We start from the raw sequence: 21,812 nt of genomic DNA, 5'->3' as shown, positions 1-21,812 counted from the left end.
CTAATCTGAATGGTTGAAGGATATGCTCCTCGCGCTTTCTGCAAAAGGTTACAAAAGCTGTGTGGTAGTGGCGTCATTCCAAGGATTTATTTGTAGGAGCTTTACTTGGAATCAACAACACATACAAGTAAGATATTTTAATACTTGCACCTTCTGTAATTTGTAATTAAAAGACCTCTGATTATCTCCAACTACATTTATTAAAGTCACTCTGATCATGACCAGTGACCATCTTACATTACTTAATATTACAATTCTCAGACCTGACCTGTATCAGACCGCATCACAATTTATAATCTCAGTTTAAAAAAAACACAACACTGTATCTTATCTTATTGCATGTTGTTCAAATGACTGAATCATTTACAGTAGGTGCCAATACATGAATCTGTACCGAAGCTGAACCAAACAACACTTCTGTTTCACATTTCTTCCACAGTGCGCCTCTGTATTCATGGCACTGGAGAGACAGACCGACAGACAGGGAGACAGTCAGACAAACAGAAAGACAATGGGACCGTGGTGTTAACATCACCGGCACACAGACTGTTCAGTAAAATGCTTGTTCCACCATTTAATAATTACATTTAATATTATTCAATAATAAGACGTTTTAAAGAAAGCTAACTCAGACCAAAAGAACAAAACAGACGCCACATAAAAACTTTTGTGCCACGTCCTTGTTTTGCCGTTGACTGTGCTACAGTGACATCTTTTGGTGATAAGCATCAACTGCATCCTCAGTTTATACATTAGACATTGGAGGATCAACACCGCGGGTAGAACTGAGAGAGCACAAAACTGACATAAGAAAAGCAACATTTTAAACAAAAAAGCAACAAAATAAATGAATACATATAAACATTAAAACGCAAAAGAAATCTTAAATTGATGAATGTTGCAAAATAAAAGTTTAAATATAAAAGTCAATTATATATACATATAATTTTACATTAAAACCTTCATCACGAGATGTTTGTCTGTTCATGGTTAACAGCAGTAAGTGTAGACCACTGTGAGTGTGCTGTTTCATACTAGATTTATTACAGGAATCTAGTCTTATTCTTGTGACTCATTTCCCGCTGAAATTATTTAGCAAAGTACAAATTCATTGAAGTTGAAATTAAATAGTGCAAATAACTAATCTTCAGGACTGGCATGACATCCGCTATCCTCATCAGACAGATGGCCTACACCACCCTAACGCTCTCAGTTAGTGTGAGGACAGAGGTTAGATTTTGTAGTTACAGCAGTAGTATGGCAGTGTATCAAAGTCAGGTTTTAACTGCAGCAACACTACGACCACCACCACAGTTACTAGAGTTAAACCTGTTACCAGAACTGAGACCTTGTCTGTTACTTTTCCTGTTTTTGTGCATTGCCCAATAATATGTGGTTTTTGTGCCTTGTCCAACAATATGCTGTATTTTTCTTTCTCTTTCTCTCTCTCTCTCTGCTCTTCTCTGCTCTTCTTTCCTGAGGCACTATTTCCGATTCTGCGCAGTGCGTCGCCCCTGCCCGAGTTTCACACTTTGACGGAAAAGTTTACCTCATGAAGAGAGAGTAAGAGAAGTGAGAGGAAGGAGTGATTTAAACCATGATGAGTGGGACTGTGGCCGATAGCAGCACCTCTGATGCGGTCTCGGAAGAAATCTCAGGAAATCTCTTAGAACTAGACGAGGACGAGGATTTGGAAGTGTTCAGTAAGGTAACGTTTGTTTTGAAGTTGGAACAGAAGCTGTACCGTGTTGCCTCTCTGAGCTCACTATCTCTGTGAGAGGCGGGAGATGGTGGCAGCGCCCAAAACAACGCAGTGGCCTACTTAATAAACACAATAACGTCTCAAAATTAGTATGTCAATATTGGGAGAGCCTTTATAGTTGTAGTGTATAGAACTGCGCGGTTTGGGACACGGCCAGTGGGATGATGGCTGCTGCTACGTGTCTGCTCGTTGTCACTGAGAGATTCATAAGGAGTTACTTTTAATGCTTGTGTCTGAATGAGTGTTTCTGACCAGAAACGTATAACTAATAACGTAATACCCTCAGGCTGAGTTTTAGAGCTCGGAACTTAGCTGAGGCTGAATCCAAATCTGGCTTCGTTTGTACTCTATTACAGTACAGTAACGTTACTCAGAGTAGCTGCTGACTGCTGCTGAATTACTACAAAATAACTACACGGGACAGCCGTATAGGAACTATGTGATGAATAGCGTTCTCAACTTCCCACCTACCATTTTAATAACAGATATTTCTACACATATAAAAGAGGAACGTGATATATTCTTTCAACGTTTTGGATCGCACCAGCTGCAAATTCTGCTGACTACAGGGTTTGTTGTGAGAGGAAGCCACCACAGAGGCTCAGTGAAACTATGCAGGCCTCTACTCCTGCTCTGTCTGACATATGAGGGTTTTGGAAAACGAAATGAGAAACATTTGCATGTGTCTTTGCTTGAACCACGATAAGGCAGTGTTTACTGCGAAATGCAAACCTAAACTCTGACCAGGAAACAATCTACAGACACAGGTTTGTGAAATAAATAAGGCTGTGCTGAGCTTCCACTCAGAGAATTCCATATTTAAAGTCTAATACTTGTGAGACTATGACAGATATCAGATTCTTAATACTAATCCATTACATAAGGTGCTACAGTATTGTATTTAAAGTGAAAGTTCAAATAAATGAAGCCAGTCTGTCATTAAATAAACTCAGGGCTGACACTTTCCAAAACATGAAACTTTAACATATAGTTGTCAGCATCGTCATAGACGATTCACACATTTTAATTGTGCTTTTGTGAGATGCTGTCGGTTTACTGTAATGATCAGTAAAAATAGAGGCGTGATATATATTTATTTGAGGCAGTTGGTGAGTGATTGGTTTACAGTTTAGCACATTGTGTTCATAGAGAAGTACAAGTTGTGTTTTTGTGAGCTGAAAAAAAATGTATGTACATATACTACATATATCACGTATAAACTCTATAGAATCATGGCCTTCCTGCCAGCACAAATAAAAAAAATTGAATTCAATGTTGAACACAGAAGTGTGTATTTGATGACTTTTGTGAACCCAAACTCATTTTTAAAATGCAATAATTTTTCAGCCTGTTTTCCGTGTATTGTTTTAGGATCCAACCTTCACGGACGGGAGCTCTTTAAATGCCTCCATGCAGACCTCCCCTGGCTCCATGGTCAATCAGTACAAGTTTGAGGAGGAGGACGAGCAGCCTGAGTCTAAAGACATTTTCGTCACAGTCGATAGCCCTGAGAGCCATGTGACAGCCATTGAGACTTTTATTACGTACAGGGTTTTGACCAAGGTACACCAAGATCCTCATTCCCCTGAAAGAGTGTTTGAACAGAGAATCTGCATTGTCCGGAAATACTGACTGAATGCTGAAAATTGCTTGTGTCCCTCTCTCTCACCTTAGACCACTCGTAGTGAGTTTGACTCTAGCCAGTATGAAGTCCGCAGACGCTACCAAGATTTCTTTTGGTTAAAAAGCAAACTGGAGGAGGCTCATCCCACACTTATTGTTCCTGTAGGTGAAATTTAACCCACAGCCACATAACCATCTGTATGCTATAGAAATAAAGCAATGCATATGCCAAGATTCAGTATGCAGAGTAAAATATTTATAATAATTTGGATTCATTCAAGGTGCATATGCATATATGTGCATTTTTTACAGTAGACAAATTGTTTTCATGTGCTTTCCGTATGTAAGTTACCAGTTACATCGCTTCTGTAACAAACGTTTTGTGAAACTTAAATTAAAGGAAACTGACTAAAGGCTAATATTGAAGAGAAATATTATGATTGAACTAATTACAGTGTAGCAATAATGGTCAAAGTTTCAGACCTTCTTTTGTTGAATGCTGATTTTTCTACTTTTTGTAAATTGCTTAATTGATTTATGCAGATATTTTCTCTGATTCCTTTAATTTATCATCCATCTGCATATTTGTTGTTTATTTATGTGCTTAGTACTCTATTGTCATGCAAAGCAATAACTTGTTTGTGCTGCTTCAGCCACTACCAGAAAAGTTTGTGATGAAAGGAATGGTGGAGAGATTCAATAATGACTTCATTGAGACAAGGAAGCGAGCACTGCACAAATTCCTCAACAGAATAGCAGACCATCCGATTCTCTCCTGCAGTGAAGACTTTAAGATATTTCTCACAGCACAAGCCTGGGTAAAACCCACACACACACACACACACATAGTTACAGAAGATACTCAGTATTGAATAGATATTGTTTCAGGCAGAAAAACAAAGACTGTATTGAGATAATGTTGACTTAACCTTCAAGATTAGTGTGAAAGAGCTCTTTGCTTCTGTTTGTTACTTTATAGTGGAGCATAGTGTGCCAGGTGAAAGCTTCGAATGTTGATATAACCCAACCTATTTTAAACATATTTAGGTATGTTAGACATATGAATAGATTTCTATGATCCTGTGATTGTATAGATTAGTATTTGCATAACATGTGTGTCCTTATTGTCTTTGATTTGGTGCTACATACCAGATGTATGCATTTGTATAAGCTTGAATCTATAATTTCCCAGTATACTAATATATGCTAAAGAGAGCATTATGACAGGCACAGCAAGTGGGTCTGTATTCTACATTTTTCAAATAAATTAAGGTAGTTAGGAGAAAGGGTGAGATTTGGAAACTGAGAGTCAGACAGCGTTTTCATTTAGTAATTGCACATATTTACGTAATACATTTTACCATTCTTAATGAGTGTGTAGATTTAAGGGTGCATTTATGCTTGAAAAATTTTGAGCATATCAAATATTTCAGATTCTTTTTTAATTGTTTAAATCCTTCATGATTTGTGCCATTGCCACCTTCAAGGATAAAGCACTTTAAGCTTCTTGCATTAGCACTCTCCTGTCTCTAGTGCTGGTTTATTGTTAGTTACACTGTCGGTTTTTCACTTACAACTTTCCTGCAGGAGCTGGCCTCTCACAAGAAACAAGGACCAGGTTTCTTGAGCAGGATGGGGGACACAGTGCGAGCAGTTGCCGCTACGGTCCGAGGGGTCAAAAACCGTCCAGAAGAGTTCAATTCCATGCAGGAATATGTGGAGGCGTTTAGTTTGAAAATGACCTCGCTGGACAAAATCACTCAAAGGATTATCAAAGAAAAAAAGGGTACACACTTTTAAACCATTATTAGTTTTATTTTTTTAATATGTGAATATTCATTCTCAATGGCATTTGTTTTCACCAGGCTGTTAGAACTATGCATGTGCAGCATTAAAATATAGGAAATATACACGTTTAAATATATAGTCTTTTTTTATGTAAAAAGAATTGTTGAAACAAAAGAATCTAATACTGTCTCATGTTCATCCAAAGAAATGTTATTATTTAAGTGGAGCTACACATGGATATATGATATGTTAGATTTTAGGTTTGTAGTATTTTATGTAAATACCAAAATAACGAACGTCTCTCATATCAGTCTGTCATCAGCACTCAGTAAATAAGTGTTTTATTCTTTTGCTGTTGTGTATGGTCCAATATTTTTTGTTGATTGAGTATTGTGATAAGTGTTGTGAAAATAAGCTGCATTGTATGCAGAGTACCTCGAGGAGCTGAAGGAGTGTGCACCCATCTACACTCTCTGGGTAGGCTCAGAGGAGGAGCTGGCAGAGCCTCTGAAACTGATGACAAGTTGCATGGATAGATGCTGCAGAGAGACTGCTGAGCAGGTCCAGTACCTCAGCAACAGTCTGCTCCCAATCCTGCACGAATATGTGCTTTGTACGGAGACGCTTAAGGTACTGCTGGGAAATCTTTACTTCACACTATTGAACTGTTGGGGAAAATGACCATGATTGAAAGGCTTAAAATGATCATGAAATACTGAGCTGATTGAGACATTATAGCCTCAAATACTGCTTGTTTTAAATTTCCACCCTTCCCCAGCAAACAAAGACTGCTCTTTAAAGGCAACGTTCATGACTGTAATAGTTATAAAATTAAGAAGATGTTTCCTCACCATTTGCTAGCTCTCCAGTCACTCCAGTTTGCTCACTAGAAACCAGTGGAAATGTGTTTACAAACTCTAGGCGTCAGTAAACAAGCCAAAAACAAAGGGACTCAGTCAGACATGCTAGGCTCAGTTTCAAGGAGAACTCCAGTTCCCCACAATCGAAGATGTTCCCTTTAAACCAAACAATTCCATGTTGTAGTGTTTAAAAAAAGCCTTGTTTAATTTGTGTTTGACAGCGCTAGCATTTCATCTCATTTGTGCTATAACTGGAGGCATAAACCTTAGGTCAATATTCTGATCAATATAATGTGCATTATGTTTTACCAAGGCTTATTATGTATTTCATTCTATCCTATATTTCATTAAGGTGTATTGATCATGGTATTTGTAATACGCAGACAGTTCTTCGGAGACGAGACAACATCCAAGCTGAGTTTGAGGCTAAGAGTGAGGCTCTTGCCACTAAGAAGACAGACAGCGAAGCAGTGAGTGCAATATTGACTCTTTCCTTTTTCCATTTAATCCACCCAATGCTCTCTTGCAATTTCCCAAAGATTATTAGTAATAAAGCCTCGCTTCAGCAGGCATGTCTGCTTTCATTTGAAAGCAATCCATTTTAAGCCTAAAGAGGAATATGGTGAGATTATATAAATATCTCAAGAAAGCTGAGGAAGTCCCACTGAGCCTGAACGCACTTCAACTAGAACACGGTAAATATGACTGAATATAGCCAGTGCTAATCATGTCATGCGTAAATCTCTTGGGCTTTTGACTTTTTACATCAATTCCATCAAATGTCATGAGTGCAAGGATGATCCTCCTGTGGAGAAGGGAAAAGGGGCATCATTGGCCAGAGTCCTCTTGGAAAAGTGCTTGAAGGTAGCAGAGGTGCCCCCCTCAGCTTAGCAATAACCTTTCTCCAGAGAATTTAATTACAGACAGTGAGCACTGTTCATGATGACTTCACTGTGCTGTATGGCTCTTGAAATGGAAGGATTCTGTTTGAAGTTTTAGAATGCTATGCTCCCCGTGTCTGATATACATTCATGTAATACAGAGAAAATGTGACTCTAAATAAACTATTTTTTGTTAATAAAATAATGCCAGATAGCATGACCTTCACAATTTATTTCTCTTGAATTTGAATGCGACCCTATGCAAACCCTGTCTGTTCTTCTGTGCAAAATGACTTGAATGTGGCTTGTTATGTAAAGATAAATAGGATGTAACCAAGGCATTGGCTTGCATCCTGTAAGTTTCAGAACATACAGTGGGAATGGAAACATTCTCAGGACTGTACCACTGTTTTGGTAATTAAAGGTTTAGTCTCTATAATTAAAGTGTAGACAATGAGACACATGTTCAGACCAGTGTTTACCTCTTGTATCTGATGTCCTCCTGTATTGGTTGTTTTCATAAAGGAGTCTAAGGTGCTGAGTTTAGCATGGGACAGCCTGGTGGGCAAAGACCCAGAGGAGGTCAGACAGCAGAAAGAGCAGAAGCTTAAAGGAGAGATAAAAGAGGTATTGTTTTTGTAAAAACGGTCAGGCATGGCTTTCATAGCTTGCGCTTTGCTTCTTGTGACCATCATTTATCATCGTATCATAGTTTTGAGCTGGTAACATTTTTTAAAGACTGGAATTTCAGGTGATAACACCCTGATGTCAGATGGGGGCCATTCATAACATACTGCTGAACTGGTTTCTGTGTGAGAGCAGGAGGTTCTGAAATGTTACCAACTCAGCACTGAGCATGGTTTAGGGCCAAGGGCTATTCAGTTCTGGTTCTGAATGGTCTGTGTCCTCCACAGTTGGGTGATTTCCTTGCTCAGGCAAATCTGGCCATGTTTGGGTTTTCTAACCTTTTTTGTTTATCTTTCACATTTCATCCATTTAGTTTATTATTATAGACAATGTGCAGTTCACCTTATAATGAGGTTAAAGTCCACCACCCCACCATTCCTCTCTCTCTCTCTCTCTCTCTCTCTCTCTCTCTCTCACTAAACTAAACTAAACTAAACGCCTCCACATATTCTTGAATGGCAATGGAGTCCAAGCTGTTCTCTCTTTTTCTCCCCAGACTTTGTGGTCTTGACCCCTCAGAGTAAACTTAATCTTTTTCTAGTTTTAAATCAAACATAGCATCCTTTAAACATCTGTCATGGAAAAATAATCTGATGTGTTTTTTCTTTGTAACATAAGTCAGTGCTTGAGAAAGGAAATCACCAGAAGTGCTGAACACAGAAGCTTCCGTACAGGAACTGGATGGCTCAAGGTTTCGGCTTAAAAATGACTGTATTCTAAAATGCTGTGTTGTGTAAATCTTGGGAAGAATTTTATTTTTTATTTTTTTGGCTTTTATTAATCTGGCTGTCTTTGCGTTGGCTGTGTAACATTAACACTGGTATTTGTGCAATGGCAATATGTAGGTCGTTCCTCTATCAAAACGATAGAGAAAAGACATTAGAGTGCTTGTGGCTGCTAATTAGATGCTTATGTCTGCATTGATTGTATTGCTGCAGCCATTGATCAGTTCATATCTAATGATTCACCATTGCATGCAGAAGCAGATATAATATCTATTTTTTTCCACAGCTTCATGACCAGTAGCCGTAGAGAATAGTTGTTTAGTGTGTGACAGTGTTAACAATGACTGGGAGCGTGTTCTTTTGGATGTGTGATGTAATCTTGTATCCAGCAGATGTCAGTAAAGGTCAAAGTGAGTATAAGGGGGGGAACCTTTCAACCTCCCTGTAAGTCCATATGGAGTTTTATAATTGTATTAACTTTCAGTTTAGAAAGGAATGTCATAAAGCATTCTAATGGGTTTCTTGCCTTCTCTGGTTACCAGATTTATCCCAGATTCATTACTTGTAATATGCTTGAGCCCATTTTAATAATGAAATGTAGACCTGTGTCCTTTTGATCCTGATGAGTATGTGTGCATGTGCAGACAGGTGTGTTTGTTGGTGTTAACGTGCCTGCTGTGCATCTTGTAATGACAGTGAGGGCAAATCAGCGTAACTAATGATCTGTCCTTGTTGTCACTGGGGAGATGCAGCTCCAGACAGTTACTGAACACACCAGCTCTGCCTCCCTCCCTCTGCGCCTCAGCCCCATTCAACTCAAGCCCTATCCCGTTCCACAAGACAGCCTCACGTAATCAGAGTACACACACACACACCCACACACACATTCTCTCTCTCAAATACACACACACACACACACACACCCACACACACAAGCCTATCCAGAAGGGACCTGGACAGAAGTGGCAGCAAACACCCAGTCCTCGACCTTCATCAGCTCAGCTGTCAATAAACAACTGGATTTCTAAAGCTCTCCCACCTCGTCTCAGCTTACTAATTTGACACAAACTCGTCCCCACAGACCTCCGGCATCCCAGCCGTCGATTAGTGCGTTTACTAATCATTTCGCTTCGTGCTCCAGTGCGAAATGATACTTTTTGCGTGTTATCGAAAGCCAATTGGACCCAAGAGAACACTTGCTCAAAAAGCAAGCCGTTTGATACAGAGGAGTCATTAGGAAGCACCTTGATGAGGTGCTCAGATCAATAGCGGTGTAGTAACAGGAGGACCATTGTACTGTAGTCTGTACAAAATAAATGGATTAGAAGATAGTTTGAGACAGAATTGTAACATTTTATTATAGCAGACATTTGTAAACAGCATCTTGTAGCAACTAATCATTTGTTAATCATGAATATTGGTGAATTAATAATAACGTAAACAAATGATAAATTATTCAATAAATTACTGTCACATTTGCACTATATATTATAGATGTGAATGTGTAAGATTCAACATTTAAGAACATTTTGAAGTTGCAACTAAGAATATAAGTTCAATAGCTTTTATTTAAAGGGTGTATACTTATAAACCCCTTTTCCAGAAAAATTGGGACTTTTTGTTAAATGCAATAAAAACACAGACACAATCGCAGACATTCCCTTTAGTTCATTATGAATATACGAACGGTTCCCAAACTAAGATTGCTAGATTTAAAAAGCTGAGGCAACTTGAAAAGTTATTTAGATTTAGATTTATTTATTGTCACTACACTGCATGCAGGACAGTGAAATTAACAAGAGGTCCTGTTGGTGCTACCACATAAGAAAACAATAAATTAATGTAAATTACATAAATTACAGTACACATAAAATAAGGTGCAGTGAATGTAAACAGCATAATGCAGTAATGTAAATTCAAAAACACATAACTGTAAATGCAGTTGTGTATTTATCTGAAAAGTGCTTTAAGCCCTATTCGAAATGGACTCGATTTTACTTGGAGAGATGGGGTAATATCATTTTACCAAGAGATTCGCTCTTCTTGATTCGCGCATTGCCGTCACACAGTGGATCATACACAGATGAGCTACTTGTGTTTTTAGACTGTCACTACTGTTCTGAGAACAGCCAAATATTTCCATCCATTAGTGACCTTACATTCTAGTCATTCAAAATAGACAATGGGCAAAAACCTTGACAAGTCCTTCACACAGTTATTATAACTGATGGTATAAACTGTCGCCATTAAACTTAATGAAGAGGACACAAGTTCATCACATGTCTGGAGGCTGCCATTCTGCTGAAAACCTGCCTACAGCTTGTGAATATGAGGGTGGCTTGTTGTTTAGCAGTTGAGCTTGTCCTTGTACTTGAACCATATATTTCATCACTAAACATCTCCTCCAGCTCCTCCATTCTTGAGAAAACCTGTGAAATACTCTTTTTCCATGGAATATGATGGAATATTCACCCAGGTGTCACATGGGATTAATATAGGTTTTAGGAATCTTGCAAAAACGGGAGCACACACTCCAGAAAAAATGACTGAAATGGTCTACTCAGAGGGGAGTAAGAGCACCCACGTCCACAGGTAAAACTAATCCCATCTGAGTAGGGCTGTAGTCCATTTTATTTCATTTTCTAACTATTACACACTCTCAGGAAAACAGTCACTCTTGTGGTACGTCTTGCTGTCGCTGTGGTGGTCCCCTCAAGTTGTACGTATTTAGTACTTTGACTTAGGAACCATAATTGTACCCTATTATATATTAACTGTAGGTGTTTTAATTTGTGTTGATTCATAAACCCGATTTCATCTCCAATACTTATATTTTATTAATTTATTTTAGACAATTCTACAATGAAGGAGAAGAGAATTTAATGTACCTTTAGGGAACACAACTGGACATTAAAACTACTGTGTACTGTACTTTTTTTTTCCCTAACAGTGTGACAATGCATGTCAGTTGGCAGTTCAATTTAATTTAATTTTTACAACTGGAAAATCTCACTCAGGGTGTTGGGAAGAAACCAAGGCCCCAAAGGAGAGCCATTCTCCTCTGGTCGACACTGGTAAAACCAGCAGAGAAATAGACGAATGTTGGTTTTTAAACACACCAGTACAAGTGAAAAAATATATAGCCTTATAATAAGTGTACAGTGGCCTAGTATGCCATGTTCTGAGTGTTAGTGGCTTTGTCAATGTCTGAAGCTGGTGAAGAATGGACAGTTTTCATTACAACCAAGTCTCAGTGCTCAACTGGCGATGTGAAGTTGAGACACTCATGTTCATGTCGATGGCTTTATGAGGGCTGAATTAGTTTGTTCTGTTTGTACAGATTTATGGTCACAGCTGGCCAGATGACAGGCAGGCAAGGACACCCCGCTCGGACTGTTATTCCCAAGCTGTGAACCATCCATAGAGCTGGGACTGATAATATAGTGACTGGAATGTATGGGTGACTGAAGATTTTAAGAACAATTAGATTGCGAGTCGTCTCTCACTAGAACAGCAAAACTAAAAAGGCAGGGGTAGAGAGGCAGAGTCACCAGTGTCCCTCCGCTCCACCATCACTTAACCTGAGTGATCACATGAGAGCAGCAGGAAGGCAGCACCAATAGCCCAGAATACCACAATCCTCTATGTACAATGAACCCCTACTCTTTATCTAACAGGAATCTAATTACCAAATGCTTGACCCGAACAGAGACTGGAAGTTCATTCTTCCAAGCTTAGGATGTCTATACGATAAGGCTCTGTCCTCTTCAGTCCATTCTTTGCCTGAGAAAACCTGTTTGCATAACAGCACATTGCACCAGTGTGACTGTGTCTGTGTACCTTGACCTCCTGTCTGTTATTTTTAACTTGCCCTCCACAATGTCCATTACTCCACTCATTAGTATTCATATTAAGAGACATGTTGGATTCAGGTAAGTGCCCTGATCAAGTGCCAACAGATACTTTTATAATGGATAAAATCTGTGCTATGCTGCCAACAAATAATAGGTAATGTGACAAAATGTAACAGTACATATATCACTTTAAAACTTAACAGAAATGAAAATACATGCATTTTTCATGTTATTTTATGGTTAATTTTTATGAAAAGTATTTATCATAAGGCAGCTAGTTTTTTTTTTTGATTTTTTTCTGGCCTCTTGCATCAATGCTTAGAGCTTAAGCACATTTATAAACTTGGCTATGAGCAGTAATAAATAGTCTTGAAATACATTTTATCATTCATATTTATGGTTTTCTGTTTGTATATTTGGTAAGTTGGGATATTGTGTGAACTGCAGTGAAAACAAAAATATGTGCTCAAACATTTGTTTAATTGACAGTTCTATTAAGAACGTGTTTGCACTAAACAGATTGATTACTTTTATATTTTCTTATTCTTAAACTTAAATGTTGTATAAAATGTTTAATCATATGTTGCTCCTCTCTCAACCTTTGCCCATGTCTCAAAATTAAGTTCTGAAATGTAAACACAGCTCCATATATATCAGTGGTAGAAAGCCTAGACTATGCTCATTGGTGCAGGGAGTGAGGCAGTCGTCCATAGATACAGAACTGAGAATGTGCCAAGGAACAAATTATCGTAATTACACTGAGTCAAGCTGTCTCTACAAGTTCAACAGGACTGATCATATGCATCACTCCAAATTAAAACTGAACAAAATGTAATAGCAGGGCACTCAATATAAAGCAGTTTTATGCCGCTGTGAAAATGTCCCTATTTTACCTGCCTCATTTGTGAATGAAGTGCTAAGCTGGAGTTGTACATCAGGCATGATGGGGCCAGCAGAAGTGACTTGGCAGGTGTTAGGAGAGAAGCACTCGTGTGAGTGCGTGCGTGTGTTTTCTGATCGTATGATTGTGTGCTTGTGCAGATGAAGGAGGACATTGATAAGATGGAGGACAAGCTGGAGTGGGCCAATAACACATTAAAGGGGGACTGGAGCCGCTGGCAGAAGAACATGAGGACTGACCTGAGGGCAGCCTTCACCCGCACCGCAGAGAAGAATGTGGAACACTATGAGAAGGTCTGTTTTTGGGAACCAGTAGAGTCTACCACACTTTGTAGTTTAACAATTACAGACTGTAGGTTTATCTGTTTTTCTGGTCAAGTTGAAAAAAAACAATCTGTATGTAATTGTAAAGCTATGTGAATTCTACTTACCATTTGCCAACTGCTTGAAGACTTAAGACTTGAAGACTCGGTTCTACAGAGTGCTTGATGTATGTGTGTGATTTCCTGCCTGCAGACATTTGCATCTTAGCTTTGGGCATTTGCCAGCAGAGGGTGGTAGTATTTCATAGTATACCCAATGACAGTTTACTATAAGTAATGAGTCTCCAAGGCTATAAAGATAGACTGATATTTCCTGCTGAAAAGGTTTAGAGGGGTGAGGTATTATGATGGATGTCATTAGATGGGTACACTTTCTTTTTATTTGCTCCCTGTAGCTCTCTCCGTCACTCCTCACAGTTGAATCAGAAATCGTGACCCAAGCACTGATGGTGCAATACAGTCTGGAAAGTGGAATTGGCCTCTGCGAATGAGGGAGGGGCATTCAGGGACTTGGGTGAGAGGTGTCAGATGTTTATAGAGTTTGTGATCCATCATCACTCTCGCAGCCTCTATATCCCCTCGAGGCCAACCAGTGCTTTCATAGAACTGGAGAAGGAGATGTGTAATTACAGTTGGAGAGAATGTCACATGGTTTACTGTATTCTAACCTTGACTTCTCTGAGAGCAACAGTGTTGACAGGTATGTGTCCTAACAACACAACAATAGATTATAGTTAATAATAATAATTCAGTTATAATAATAATAATAAAAGTACAAATACAACTTATTCAAGAAATATATTTAGAGATTTGAAACATGAGTAGAGCACTCAGATATGAAATCTGAAGATGAAAGTCCAGTTTTCATTAACTCCAGTGATTTTTTACTTTTTCTTTGCCTTCCCTTTCCTTACGCAAGAGGAGACATATCTCCTGAAATATGTATAGCTTGTACTTAAACCAAATGAATCCATGATATTCTCTAATTGTGCGCAGTGCTATGGATAATATGGTTTGTTAAGGACTTGTTTGTGAATTCATAGGGAAAGAATGACTATATAGATGCTATAGCCATTAATGGAACAAACTGAATAACCTTGTTCTAAAGACTCATTCAGGAGGCTGAAAGCTGGAAAAAGACTATTTATACTCTACAGTGGAACGTAACAGAAAACACTTTCTGGTTTTCTACATTTGGATTTGTTTTTCACAGCTCTTTTTTTGGTAGGCCTCAGACTGCTGTAGGCTAGTGTGCTGTTGTTGCTGTTGGTTTTGTTTTGGGGAGAAATCAGAAAACATACTAATTGCTGCAGATGATGTGAATGAAACAGCTCTAGGTCATTCATCCATTTCTGCAGGTTCATGGCAGAGAAGGCCCAGGCAAAATATGAATCAAGACAAGCTCATTCCTCATATTGTTTTGTTTGTTGTATTAGTTATAACCCAAAGGCTCTATTTTTAACTCCATTTTTATTTAATATTAAGAAAAAAATGTAGGCAGGTGAGAGAGGTGAAATGGAGAAAAACAAGGAGAAAAGATAAGGAAGAGGTGTAGCAAGAGAAACAGTAAGAGGCAGCAACAGAGAGCTCTGGACAGCTTAAGTGGGAAGTTCAGGAGAGTGTGAGAGGTGGTCCCATCATGAGAGACAGCATTAAAGTGTGGTAATAGGTGAATGAAGCTGAGGACATGGACTGTGCATTAGAGCTCAGGTTCTAGAGTTTGGTATGCAGGTGGTGGAGGAGGGGGGGCGGGGGTGTATGCCTGTAGCTGCCCTGGGCCTTCTGAATGATTAATGCACGTCAGAATGACCTCAATAAGGTGAGGCAAGGGGATGAAAACCCTCCTCTGAGACAGTGGAATGAAGACAATGGGTACTGACGGGGCCTGGGGGAGTGCGTTCCACTGCGCCCCAATGGCAGAGAGTACCCTGCAGTACCACATACCCAAACAGAGAATAAGGGGCTGTAGATTAAGGAAGAGGAGTGAGAATAACACTTGTGTGAGAAGGAAGAATGGAAACAAAAAATTCCTGAGACCTAAGGGAAACTGAATGAAGGCAAAGGCACTGCAAGGTGAAATCAGATTTTACAGGTTTTTTTTTTACAGGATTCTTGGGCCAAAGCTGGCATGCAGTATTTTTTCATTTACATATTTGCTAATGCCAATGCAGAAGCTTGAATATTTATAGAATGTAGAAATTTGTTCTGGAATAGCATTACATGGAAATAGCAGTGTACTGAATGAAATACAAATGTTTATTACAGTAGCACAACAAAACCTTAATGAATAACAATAAATGTCATCAAAATCAGTTTGAAATAAATCCAATCCTAAACAGTAAATTAAATGCTAGACATATTTAAAGCTTATATTCTTATTTTACACCCAGTTTACCTATAATTTTATTTTATTTATAAATACTAAGCACATTTTGTTGCATGGGCATGTTATTCTGCATTTGTATTCATACACTGGGCATAGGTATAATGACAGTGTTCTATTTAGACACAAACCGTTTGGACCAGACTTCAGGTTGGAGCTGTGAGTGAAGGAGGGGAGGAATGTATGTGTCTTTAAATACAAACTGTGTGGGCAAAGTGAAGATCCCCAGACTAACCCCATCTTCTTGTGTGGGCTGATATTGTGATTTTTAGAGGCATTTGCATGGTAGCCTATACAACACTGGGCACGGCAGCTATACACTGTAAGATGGCAATTTCAGAGGATTGCCATGGAGACACCATAGCAACAAGGATGTTGCTCGGAGATGGGAAAGACAAGGATCCCGTCATTAAATGTTAAGACTTAAATTAGATCGAGCAGAGCATTTCCGAGGTTTCCAAACGCTGCCTCAGAAACAGTCCTTATGGGGCACAGGGCGCAGCAGGGGTTGGTGTTAGGTTTTCAATTATTCATTGTAGGAGCCCTTTTACACAAGATGTTTCCCCTTTGAATTTGACACTTCACTCTGGTATTGAGCAGCAGAGCTATAGTTGACAGTGCTGTGCTGAGAAGTTTGCTCTGCTTCCTCTCTGCATGCACTTTGAAGGAGCTGAGGTTGAACTTGAGCCGCTTGTGTTTGTACGCATGTCGGTACTGAGGCTGAAACTGGCTGCGTGTATACGCCTGGTATTGTTCCTTGATTAGCTGTCTTTACCTGCGCTCCGCCTCCTCTCAGCTGGAGCTGAGGCAGAGCTGTACAGTGCTTGTTAATGGTGCCAGGTCCTCGCCCTCCCTAATGAGCATCCTAATCATAGCTGAGGCCAGCAGCAACAGCTGTCCTATACGGTGTCCAACCAGAGAAATCTCATTCCTCCCTTTCATCCAAACAGCAACAAATGGCTCTACGAATGACAATATCAACCCGCCATATCAGGGAGTACTGACAGCCCCAGTCCTCGTCAGTGAGTTGAGAAAGTTCAGCCAGTCTGTTGCCTCTACAGACACTTGAGACCTAATACGTCACTCTATGGTAGCGCCTGTGTTATAATCTCACTTCTGTGGGTGAGGTATTTTTTTTTTGTTTTTGTTTTTTTTGTTTTCTAGATGCAACTCCATAGCTCAAGGGGTTCCTCTGCACAGAGCTTTGTAAAGAGTATCACTGGATTTGAGAGAAGGATGATGTAGTTTACTGGTAAACTCTTTACATTCTCTGCTGCAAACTAATTTCTGAGCATTTAAATGCACAGTTGCTCTTTGGTTTAATAAATATATTGGGGGAAAAAATCAAAAATAAAATATAAATGTTTATGTAATACACCCAGCAAATATATATATATATATATATATATATATATATATATATATATATATATATATATATATACATATAGATTCTACACACAATTCTAAACAAATTCTACATTTTCCCCTGAGAAAATCAGCAAAAATCCATAAATACATTAGCATTTCAATCTAATGGTGTATATATTTCAGTTCATTTAACCTGTCTCCTGCAGTTTATAATCTATATTCATAGCCCTGTATTTTACATCAATGTCTCATTGCTGCAGACTTCGCTTTCACTTGTGGCTGACATTCACGTTAATTTTTTTCCTTTTTGATATTGGCCCACGTCACTCACCAAAGCATAACCTGGTCTAGCAATCCGAGTGGGCTCCATCAGCCATCGTTCTGTAGTCCTCTGTAGCCTCACACACTGCCCACAGCCAGGGTCAGACATAAGTGAGGGGGCAGTGTGCCACTCCACCCACCTCCATAATGCAAAGTTCTGTAATGTGCGTCTACCCTTGGGATGTGTGAATCAAACACACTTTGTCCTTGAGTCTTCCTCAGAGCCGCTTTGTATGCTGTCTGCAGCATCTGCAGAGGAAATTCAGCCTGTTTTGAGGGGAATAGTCTTATTGAGGTTTAAACTTTTATGTGGTTACATTTGGTTCCAGTTCTCTCTGTCGGAATAATTTCATCAACACAAATGGGAAAACCGCTCCCACAAATCACTCACTTGGCTTAGCTTTTTGGTTTGTATCTGAAGAGAAATGTGACCATGTTCGGCTTTGTGACTTGCCACTGCCTGTTGTCTCCTCTTCATCTCTTTGGGCGAAAATGATGTCAGGATGTTGGACAGGTCAGCCAACATGCCATCTTTGATGATGTCTTCCTGGCAGGTCTACTTGGCTGTCTCTCCTCTACACACATTAATATTCTAGTCTTGCTGAGTCAGATGTCCACACAGACTGCTCAGGGGAGGGAGGAGCTTGTAGTTACTCTACATTTAACATGCTTCATAGCTCCACCATTCATACATTCCTCCATTGTGGTTTTCTATGTGGACTTCTGGCTGTTTACTGAAATAAACAGTTGTATACAAATCTATAGATGCCTGAGTTTGAACGGCACCACAACGTAAGCATTTCCCCTGTCATTGAAAATAACTGGCTTTACGTTCTCACTGAGTAAGATGGCCCTCCGTCTCCTCTGTCACTCAGCTCAGTGCTCACCAATGCAAGCCTCTGTTTGCTAACATTACAGAAGTTCAGTAAACTTTCTCCTTTAAGCATGTGAAGTTTGAAAAGACACAGTGGCTGGCTTTACATGTTTCTGAGGGCTGTACTTTGCATGTGCTTTCTTCCTCTCAGCTTGGTAGAACCTCATGATTGGTGTGATTATAAATAGTAGCGTGGGACTGGCTATCACAATCTTTTTGGACCCACTACATGTTCAGTGTAGTAGAAAATTGTTATTACTGTATTTACCAGAATTAAGAAAACCATTTAGAAGTAATATTTGTCATATTTTAAATTACATACTTAATTCTACTTTTTGCACTTTGCAGAATTGCCTTATTTAAAGGTGTTTCTTTGTTAATCGTGTACACATTTTTCCCTTAGAAAGAAAAACAATATTTAAAGGCATTTAACATTTAAAGACTGTTATGGAGTCTGAAGTTTTTTATTCAGTGTTTCAAGTGCCACAGATACTCATTTGTAATTCAAACTGGTTAGTTTTGTATCAGATTCTGTGTATCAAAGTCTGTGTTTATTTTCATGCAGTTTTTTGACATTGGAGTCAGTTCCAGCTTAATGTAAATGTAACAGCTAAAATAAGTCAATTTTCCCCACCTCTGGAGCAAGGATAGAGCAACAGCCTCATCTATTTTCATGATTTTCAGTGCTTGGAGGTCTCTCCACCGTTAAAACACTTCCAGATGTCGTTTCTCAGCCACTGATCGAGACACTTTTATTTACGTTAATTTCCCATCTACCGAGCCAGGGCTGCATACAGACACTGGACCTTTTTCCAGAGTGGAAACAGACCAGAGAACTAGCAAATGGTGAAGAATCATTGAGTTTTATAAAAAGTGTATTGGATTAAAATTGTGTACATCGCTTTTAACCAGAGACTTTTAAACTTCCAGACGACAGCACCTTTATGGTTGCTGTCCAGCCCCTATTCTCATGCTCTCGTATAGAGCTCTTCAGAAAGGTCAGAGCGGGTCTTCGTCCTGTGGTGAAGTGCCATCGTGCTGAAGTGCTTTTGACAGACAGTCCGCAACAGTAAGTGTGCCTCCACGGTGCCAACCACGACATTGGCTCAAGAGCCAGGCAAGTTGTGTGGGCTGCTGGGGTGGGTGTTTTGGGCCTGAGAGCGAGAAGGACATTTATCTAGAGCCTGGCAAGTGACACATAAATGGCGCACAAGCCCACACCCGGCCACAGCTTGTGAATGAAATTGGGTGCTAAATTGAAAGTTGCCATGTGTCAGGCCTCATAGCAGCCGTCAAAATGGCCCCCCATTACTCTGGGGTCAGGGGGCCGTTACTGATGGGGGGGAAAAACACGCCCAGATAAAAGAAAAAAGAAAAAGAAAGTCCATAGGTGCAGGCTTTAGAGAGAGGGAGAGATTTAATGCCGCTGTGGTTCTAAATGTGTGTTCTCTTGCAGTGTCTGGCCGTGTGGGAGTCATTCCTGCTGTCTCAGAGAACCGAGTCCAATGAAGGAGGAGACAGAGATGAGTCCTAATCTCCCATGATGCACTTCACAAAACCAAGACGACCAAAGAGCAGTTTTTACCTTGCATTCCAAATGCTGCAACAATCCGCTGCCTGAGACTTTTCAAATGAACTTGGCTGTGCCTTATTCTCAAATGACCAGGGACAGAGATTTGTCATGGACTTGTTACTTCTCTTATTCTCTACTGTCATGAGACTGACTATATTTTTCTTGTACGAAAAACAAATTTTATGACTATTTTTGATTCTAACACACTATTTGGGGTTTTTAGATTTGAAAATAAAAGGATATATTTGAGTAGAACTGAAACCCTTCATAATTTTGTTACCCTTCTCCAGTGCCATTCGTGTGTGTCATGTTCGCTGGGTTATACAGGTTCATCATAACCATGCCCTGTGGTATTTGAAATTCCAGGTCACCCTTGAAATGAATGATCTACTTCAGTCATAAATTAAGTAATATATCCTGATCTCATAATCCTCATAATGAGACGCTCATCATACTTTTATAGCCTTCCGTTGCTGTCTGGATTTATTTTAAATGTCCCATACTCAAAGACCCCTGGATTAAATCTTAGGCACTTTTTTCCATTTCTTGAGCAGGTTTCTCCAGTGTGTTTACATTATCATAATTCTCAAGTTTTGAAACTATGACCCTATGAATAAAACAATATGTAAATATTTTTGGACATTAATTCATTAAAAGAAATCATGCAAATGGATGTGTATTGTGTAAATTATCATTCTCAAATATAATCAAAATAAAAGCTTCCTCTTTAAGGTACAGTTTTTGTTGCTCAATGTCAATGTTGCCCTCGCTGTGGGTGTGGAAGCTGCAAATATTGGTGTAGTTTCACTGCATGGAAGCTACTTGTCTCGGCTCTTTTGCTTTTCCACAAGCGAAATCTGGTCCCTGGTACTTCTTTAGTCTCTGCTCGCGCCCGGTACAAAGAGAGCCAAGTAGGTACTGAATTTGACTTGTAAATATTGCAGAGTGCTGATTGGCCAGAGAGACTTGTCAATCACCACGAAGTGCAGACCCCAGCACAAACAAGCTGCGTGTGAAATCGAGAAGGTGAATGCAGACTCACACAAGTAAAATCTCCAAGGTAAAGCAGCCGTCACATTTTTTCTTCTGACTCACGGCAGCTGGTATCATTTACGCCGTGGTGTTTTGGAGAGGTTCAAATGCTCCTTGGAGCGTCAGCTGACGAAAAACTCCGAGAACTGGACGTTCAACAAAGAAATCTCTGCTGATCTGTGAGAACTGGAGCACGGAGCCATGTTCAGTCCAAATAAAAGAGTATGAATATGCGAATAAACGCTACTCCCGCTGCTGTTGTAGTTTTCAAAACCCACGGTTTCCCATTAGAGACAGCGTTTTGCGACGTCACGGGTTCCATTTCCATTTCGGGTGGGAGCTGTGCTAGTGGACAGACAACCGGGGAAGAGCCTGTCGAGCTGATGCTATGTCCCCGACACCATAAGACTTTTGTTAGTACATTACCCACTGGGCTAGTCACATTAAACATTTAAATAAATATGTTCTAAAAGTATTGCTTTTATCAGCAGTATGTTTGTACAGACCTGAGAAAGACAGTAGTAGTGTCACTGCTGGCTCATGTTCTCTCACTTTAGAGGAAGAGGCAGAATTCCTCCACAACCTGTGCACTCCACCTTTGATTTACAAGTATTAGCTCTGCTCTGGTGTAGGCTGTACTTCCTGATTTGTGAGAGTGGAACTACAGTGTAAACTATAAAAAATATCACTGGCAGAAGGTCATCTTACTGGTCACGCCTCAGAAGCCATAAGTTTCCAATATTTCATTTTCCCTTCGCAATAATGTTTCTTCATTACAGTCTTTCTGCTTCAGTAATTTTGTTTTGAATGACTTCACCTCCATCACACTACGAGTTCAGGGGAAAGAAACTTCAG

General features: G+C 39.6%; 1 protein-coding gene across 4 annotated transcripts; it reads left to right on the top strand.

Annotated features, from left to right (window-relative positions):
- The first annotated feature begins 1,481 nt into the window (after nucleotides 1-1,481).
- On the top strand, nucleotides 1,482-20,573 carry snx7 (sorting nexin 7). 4 transcript variants are annotated; one of them, XM_066683287.1, is made up of 10 exons: nucleotides 1,482-1,708; nucleotides 3,134-3,325; nucleotides 3,437-3,547; nucleotides 4,039-4,203; nucleotides 4,973-5,171; nucleotides 5,604-5,803; nucleotides 6,417-6,503; nucleotides 7,440-7,541; nucleotides 13,222-13,374; nucleotides 19,283-19,797. In XM_066683287.1, exons 1-10 carry the CDS (start codon nucleotides 1,598-1,600, stop codon nucleotides 19,334-19,336), a joined length of 1,374 nt encoding a protein of 457 aa, XP_066539384.1. In that variant the 5' UTR covers nucleotides 1,482-1,597; the 3' UTR covers nucleotides 19,337-19,797. The 4 variants fall into 4 exon arrangements, with proteins under 4 accessions (XP_066539384.1, XP_066539383.1, XP_066539385.1 ...); XM_066683286.1 differs by lacking the exon at nucleotides 19,283-19,797 and adding an exon at nucleotides 19,809-20,573 and having other exon boundaries at nucleotides 1,486-1,708; XM_066683289.1 differs by lacking the exons at nucleotides 1,482-1,708; nucleotides 19,283-19,797 and adding exons at nucleotides 2,008-2,529; nucleotides 19,809-20,573.
- Nucleotides 20,574-21,812: the final 1,239 nt, after the last annotated feature.

Source organism: Hoplias malabaricus, chromosome 10 (assembly GCF_029633855.1).
Source record: "Hoplias malabaricus isolate fHopMal1 chromosome 10, fHopMal1.hap1, whole genome shotgun sequence".
NCBI lineage: Eukaryota > Metazoa > Chordata > Actinopteri > Characiformes > Erythrinidae > Hoplias > Hoplias malabaricus.
Note: the sequence above shows the minus strand (reverse complement) of the source record. Positions and strands in the feature narration are given on the sequence as shown.

Coding starts and splice junctions, on each gene's coding strand:
- snx7 (XM_066683286.1), top strand. CDS start 1,598: ATGATGAGTGGGACTGTGGCCGATAGCAGCACCTCTGATGCGGTCTCG. Junction 3,326..3,436: donor CGTACAGGGTTTTGACCAAG/GTACACCAAGAT, acceptor CTCTCACCTTAG/ACCACTCGTAGTGAGTTTGA. Junction 5,172..5,603: donor GATTATCAAAGAAAAAAAGG/GTACACACTTTT, acceptor CATTGTATGCAG/AGTACCTCGAGGAGCTGAAG.